This window comes from Labrus mixtus, chromosome 20 (assembly GCF_963584025.1).
Source record: "Labrus mixtus chromosome 20, fLabMix1.1, whole genome shotgun sequence".
NCBI classification, from domain to species: Eukaryota; Metazoa; Chordata; class Actinopteri; order Labriformes; family Labridae; genus Labrus; species Labrus mixtus.
In genome coordinates, this window is record NC_083631.1 from 4,811,179 (window position 1) to 4,817,352 (window position 6,174).

The 6,174-nt window shown below is 37.4% G+C and overlaps 1 protein-coding gene across 1 annotated transcript; it reads right to left on the reverse strand.

Annotated features, from left to right (window-relative positions):
* Positions 1 to 772: 772 nt before the first annotated feature.
* On the reverse strand, positions 773 to 5,344 carry LOC132995581 (cytochrome P450 2K1-like). The gene is given in 8 exon segments (XM_061065622.1): positions 773 to 1,684; positions 1,782 to 2,207; positions 2,672 to 2,813; positions 2,890 to 3,069; positions 3,909 to 4,069; positions 4,259 to 4,408; positions 4,668 to 4,830; positions 4,941 to 5,344. Coding segments are annotated over 8 exon segments (1,611 nt in total). The 5' UTR covers positions 5,136 to 5,344; the 3' UTR covers positions 773 to 1,490.
* Positions 5,345 to 6,174: the final 830 nt, after the last annotated feature.

The following is a 6,174-nucleotide window of genomic DNA, read 5'->3' on the forward strand; positions in this document are numbered from 1 at the left end:
AAAAGGTACTGTTTGAAATATGGGATTGTTCTCAGACGAGTATACGCACCTCCGTTATTGATCACACAGAGGCTTTACTTCTCAGCTTTGACTGAAGCCTCACGTTGCCTCATCCTCATGAGAAACCTCAGTCACAGCCAGCATCACTTTAAAAAACAAAGATGTCAACCTTGTTTATATTATCTACAAATTGTAGTGAACTGACTGAGCCAAATGAAAGGTGCAATCACACAACTACATTTAGGGTGGTGACATCTATTGGTTGAAGGGATAAATCTGCACATGGAGGGGAATTGGGTGGATGAATGGGTGGATGAATGAGCAGATCACCGCATGGGCAAAGTGGGCAAGTGTCCAGAGCCATGGTGAATGGGAGTCTTGGTCTTAAGATATATATATTGAAACCATCAGTACATGGATATACATATATAAATACTGTATATACAGATGTTCTGATGGTTTTGAGAATGGATAAAAGTTTTCTAACATTTGACCATCTTATCTGAATGGATTGTAAAAAAATATGATTTAATGTTTCAGTTTCTACCCACTGAAATTGAATTGAATCAACTGCATACACTAACTATGACCAACAATCCAAAAGCTAATTGTGTGTGTGGTCACGCATGTGAAAAGTAATATAATAATAATAATAATAATATAATAATATTACAATACCAAGAATATGGATAATTTAGACTATAATAAAGAGTAAGGTGACAACTGGTGGTGACAAGATGACTGACCCTTCATATAATATCAGATGTGTTCATTTTTCTGCTAACCCAGTCAATCAAATCTAGTAGTTGATACTTGGAGTATCTAAACAGAATCAATTGCAATATTGGACAAATTCTTAGAATATAATTTTTTGCCAGTGAAAATTATAAAGTATGATATTTTTATATTCAAAGATAATTTATTAAATATGAACCATAGAATCAAAGTTTGAATAAGAACAAGGGTCGTGTCATCTGCAAACATTATTGGAGAAAGAACATGCGACTTATTAAACAAATCATTAATATAGATAAGAAATAATGCAATCCTTAACAGAAACAAACTGGCTTCTGTTGAGAAGATCATTTTTACCCATTTGTGAGTAACATCATGAGAACCACGTAAAAAATGGTTTTCAATAACACATGTAAATCAACTGTATCCAAAAGCTTTTGAAAAGTGTGAATAGATACTGAAAGTAAATTTATGATCGTCAAGTGCAAATGTACCATAGTTTTGTCAATGAGATGAAACAAAGCCATATAGGTGGAATGATTTTTCCTTTAGCCTTGTTGGTAAGGAATAGAATTTGAATCAAGCTGAAAGAGAATTATTTGAGATGAGAAGAAACGTTTGAAAATGCTTGTTTTTTAAAAGGGGGTTGGATGGATAATATTTAATGTGTTTCAGGTAGTCTAGGAATCTAAATGCTGATTGGCATTCAAGATATAGCCAATCAGCATTGCGAGAAATGATAAGATAACACATTTTTAGAATCCCTCTCTGCTGACAGCACAAAGCTGATGAGGTATAGGGTTGACAATGAAGCCAACACCTGGACTCAGATCCAGTTCGTCCTCTGTAACTCCAGGTGGAGGAGTAAGACGGAATCGCTGGAGGAGGGAAGTAAAGAAAAGGAAGAGCTCCATCTTGGCCAGACCTTCTCCAAGACACACCCTGCGACCTAAAGACAGAAGAGATTTGCAAGGATTCCAACTGGATCATGCTGTGTTAAATAGTGTTGTAAACCCAAACTACAGAAACTTTGCAGAGAATGCTACCTGCAGAAAATGGCATGTAGGCATCAGGCTTGAAGAATTTACCCTCCTCATCCAGAAAGTGGGAAGGGTTGAAAGTGTAGGGTCTCTCCCATTCACTCTCATCATATAGAACATATCTGAGCAGAGGAAATACAATAGTCCCCTGTAGGCAAAAGCAGATCCACCATATAAAATCTCAAAAATCAAAGCCTATTTTCAAGAGATGACAAACATCTCCAATGCTCAGATGTGTGCACCTAACCTTTTTGATAAAGTATCCCTGGAAGGTGACGTCTCGGCTGGTTTTGTGAGGTACACTCATGGGGATAATGCTGGCCAGTCTTTGTGTCTCGTGGATGACAGCGTCAATGTATGGCATGTGTTTCTGATCATCTACCCGCACCTCCCGGCTTCCCAACACCCTGTCCAGCTCCTCATGGACCTTCTCTGAACACACACACACAAATAAAAGCTACTGGCTCTGTGAAGATCAACTTCTGCAGAGTTGTGTTTAACTAAATAGGAGTAAACAGGTAAATATGTTAAAAATGACAATTCAAAGATTACAATGCTGACATGTACCATATAAATAAAACTGCCTCAACTGGCCTTGTATAATTTACTTGGGTGCTTGCAGTACGACACAAGGATGCAACAGAGCTCTCAATATTAAAAAACAACTACAGGTTGTGTCAGCATAGATGGAACTGTAGCCAAGCTGGGTGTGCTCACTTAGTGAAATCTGACAGGTATCTGACTCCTTGTGATCTGACTAATGTTAGCTGATTATTGTTATGTAATCAGGCCGTTAGAACTATCTATTATGTGTATCAAAGTACATACATTACATTTGTTCATGACTGTCAAGTATTCCAAAGCATTTAAAGGTAAAATCAACCATTAAAAACCACCTTGTATGTGTGGATATTTGACCATGAGCAGCAAACCCCATCTCAGTGTAGTTGCTGTGGTATCAGTTCCAGCTGCAAACAGGTTGCCGACAGTAAATATCAAGTTTGTCTCATTGTAGTGAGAGTCCTTTACAAACGAGTCCTAAGAGAAAAAAGGAGAAATATCATTAAAAAAGCTCTGCTGCTCTTTTAGTAAGATGGAACAGAGGTTGACTTACCTCTTCTTTCTGCTTTCGAATTAGAAAACAGTCCAGAAGCCCCCTGCATATTTGAGGGTTGAGTGTTTCTTTAATGCTCTTGATCAACACTTTAATGTCTTGGGCAGTATCCTCAGTGTTTCTTAATATCTGCTGCCTGTTTTTGACCCAGCTGAGCAGCCTTGGAAACATGTTGTAAAGCTGTAATGCAACAACAACAAAAAAGAACCATCAACACACATGTTTCTAGATTTGAAATAACAAGTGTTATAGATAGGATTACATGCAAGCTGTAACAGCCCAATCCGAGGTGGGCCTGTGGGCTAAACAACCACCAAAACATTGACCCAACAAAATCACATTAAACACCTTCAAACACTTACATGGTAATAATTATTAGACAAACAAAATAAAAAGAACACAACCCAAACTCCCTGATTGAGAGGCACTAAAAAGTAGTCCCCACTTCAAAGGCCTCCCACATGCATGACTAGGGTGTTAAACACCCAAGACAATGTGCATCTTGTTGAGCAATCAACATCACCTGTAGAGCTACAGACAACCGAAGGGGAAAATGTAAAAACAGAAGAGAGAAACATTCCACTTTAACAATGTATTTATTCATCCTTATGGATCAAACACCCCAAAGTAACCAATTGGTTCAGGCAGTCATTTACTCCCAACCTAGTGGGAGCAATCCACCAGTTTCAAGCAGAGAACCATAGTCTAACTACTGGAGGGTATGACCCTCATCCTGAATGCACCACACTTGGCTGCTAACTGTGTCAGTTCCTGCTGGAAGTTGAACTTTGATAAAGCCAAGTTCCAACAGATCCACATCATCTGCAATAAGCACAGGTAAAAACCTTAAATCCCCAATTATGACACTAACTCCATGGTTAGTACTTCACAAACTGTGAACACAGTTCAGCACAGTTGTTGGATTTTTTCTTTTAAATCAAGCTTACATGGATCAAATTTCTCAGCTACATTTGCTTACTTCAATTACAATGATACAAAATAGTAAATACAAAAATCACCTGAATTGTTGGAGAACCAGTTAGAGATATGGTCTCGTTTGCTCTTTTCACCAAGTTTTGGAATCGCTGGTCATCATATTCAAATCTGCTTCCATACACAATAGAGGAGATGATATTGGCTGTAGCATAATTCATCGGACGTGAAGTATCAAAGGGTTTTCCTGTATAATTGCAATGCGAAAAAAATGAAGTCATGTACAGTGCAGTCGTACAATGAAAAATGTAAAACAATTACTGTTAAAGCAATTACTGTTTTACTCAGACATGACTGAAAAATAGTTTTCCTTCATAATAATAATAGGGTTAATATCATTATTATTAAACTGATGTTATTATGATGAAGTCCATACCTTTATATTCATCAAACATTTGGATCAGATGAGGGCATTCCTCCAATATTTTTTCCTCAGCTAATCTTTTGCCCATCCCGAAGTCTCTCAGGGTGGTCAGGGAAAAACGCCTCAACTCTTTCCATGATTCTCCATTTGCAAAAATAATTCCTATTTAACATGAAAAGACATATCAGAAATGAATCTACAAAAAACAAACTACAAATTACAAATGAACACAGGAACTGATCATCAAACTGTGTTACATCCCATCAAATTCAATGTTATTTGTTATTTTGGTTAATAAATGTGTGTTTTTTTCTTGTCTTTTAGTGGTGTTTACTTTTTGTCACAGCTGTCTTTGCAAGCATTTGGTTTGGTGCTATAATGAAAACATGCTGTATATAAAACATGTGCAGTTAAAACATACCATGGCCATGGTTTAAGTCATATGATATAGGGGAGATGTCTCGGTCTCCAAACTCCTCTGAGTAGTTGACCAGAGCCTCTTTGATTGTCTTGAACCCTGCCAAGACGACCACTTTGGAGGTTCCAAAGTAAACTTGGAATACAGATCCATATTTCTTTGCAAACTGGACAATAGAAAAATAATTAAACATGTAAGAAATAAAGTAAGAACATTTATATTCATAAATGGCTCCCCATTCAAAAAAAATTGCAAAATTGAGAGCGGTACACTCACCTCACAGAGAGTTTTGTCAGGTCTCTTCAAATCAAACTGCAATATGTTGCCAAACAGGGGCAAAGCGCTTGGCCCTGGAGGCTCGCTCCTTTTTTCTTGCGAGCTGAAGCTGGAGTAGAGAAAGTAAAAGACCAGCAAGCCCACTATGGTCCCCAACAGGACAGAAGTGGAGGACTGGAAAAGACCCCCCAACATGATATAATCCTCTGGACCCGACTCTTAAAAGTTAAAAACTTTGAACTGCACAGTTTTCCCCAAAGTCAGTTCTGAGTGCTCTTAGGTCTTATAACATATATTGTAAAGTGGGGGTAGGGTTGGTAGACCAGGGTCTCACAGTCAAACTTAATGCACCAATGAATCCTCTTCACTGGGTGTAATAGCTAAGCCATCACAGATCTAAGCAAATCAATTGTAGTTGTGACTTGACCTAGCGCCAGACTTGAGTCCCAGATTTGATGACTTTGGACTGGACATGATAAGAGCATAAAGAACACAACTCGACTTGGCCTTAATCACCAATGACTTGTGACTTGAGCCTTATGACTTGAAAATACATTAGATTTAAAAAGTGTTTTAACGTATTGCCCTAAGATCTCAGTGACGCTGAAAACACAGAATCCATCACTTAAATATATGATCTGATCCAATGGAACAAATCAGATAACAAAGTATTCAGAATCATGGAAAAGGAAAACACGGAATCCAAAAACAATTCAAACCGAGTCAGTCACACTAGTCTTATTATTTTTATTTTAAAAAACACTTCTAATAAATTAATTACAAAAGCAATTATGATCTGTGTAAATATAAAAGATTACTACTCTATTAAAATGGCATTTCATTTGGTGAAGAGTGCTAATGACTCGAAATTCAAAGTGTAGGACTTTGGACCGGACTCTGGACTTGCCTGTCATTCAAAGTCTATTTTTGAAATAGTACATACTTCAGGATCTACTCCATCTGTGAGACTGGCTGAATTTCTTGCTACTCTATTTGGCATTCTACTAAGTTAAAGAGCTACAGTAGCCTTAGCACTTAGCAGGGAGTGACTGATTAGCCTAAAAAAAAAATGATTTCTGGAAGTTATGAATCTATTTGAAATCTCACAAGATAAGAATCTCGATTTTTACATAAATCACTTTTTTTTTCCCAACCTCTATGTGACAGTATAAGGGAACATTACCTTTAGCTTTACTGACTGAACAGTCACAGCGCAATCAATAGTGTAAGTTGG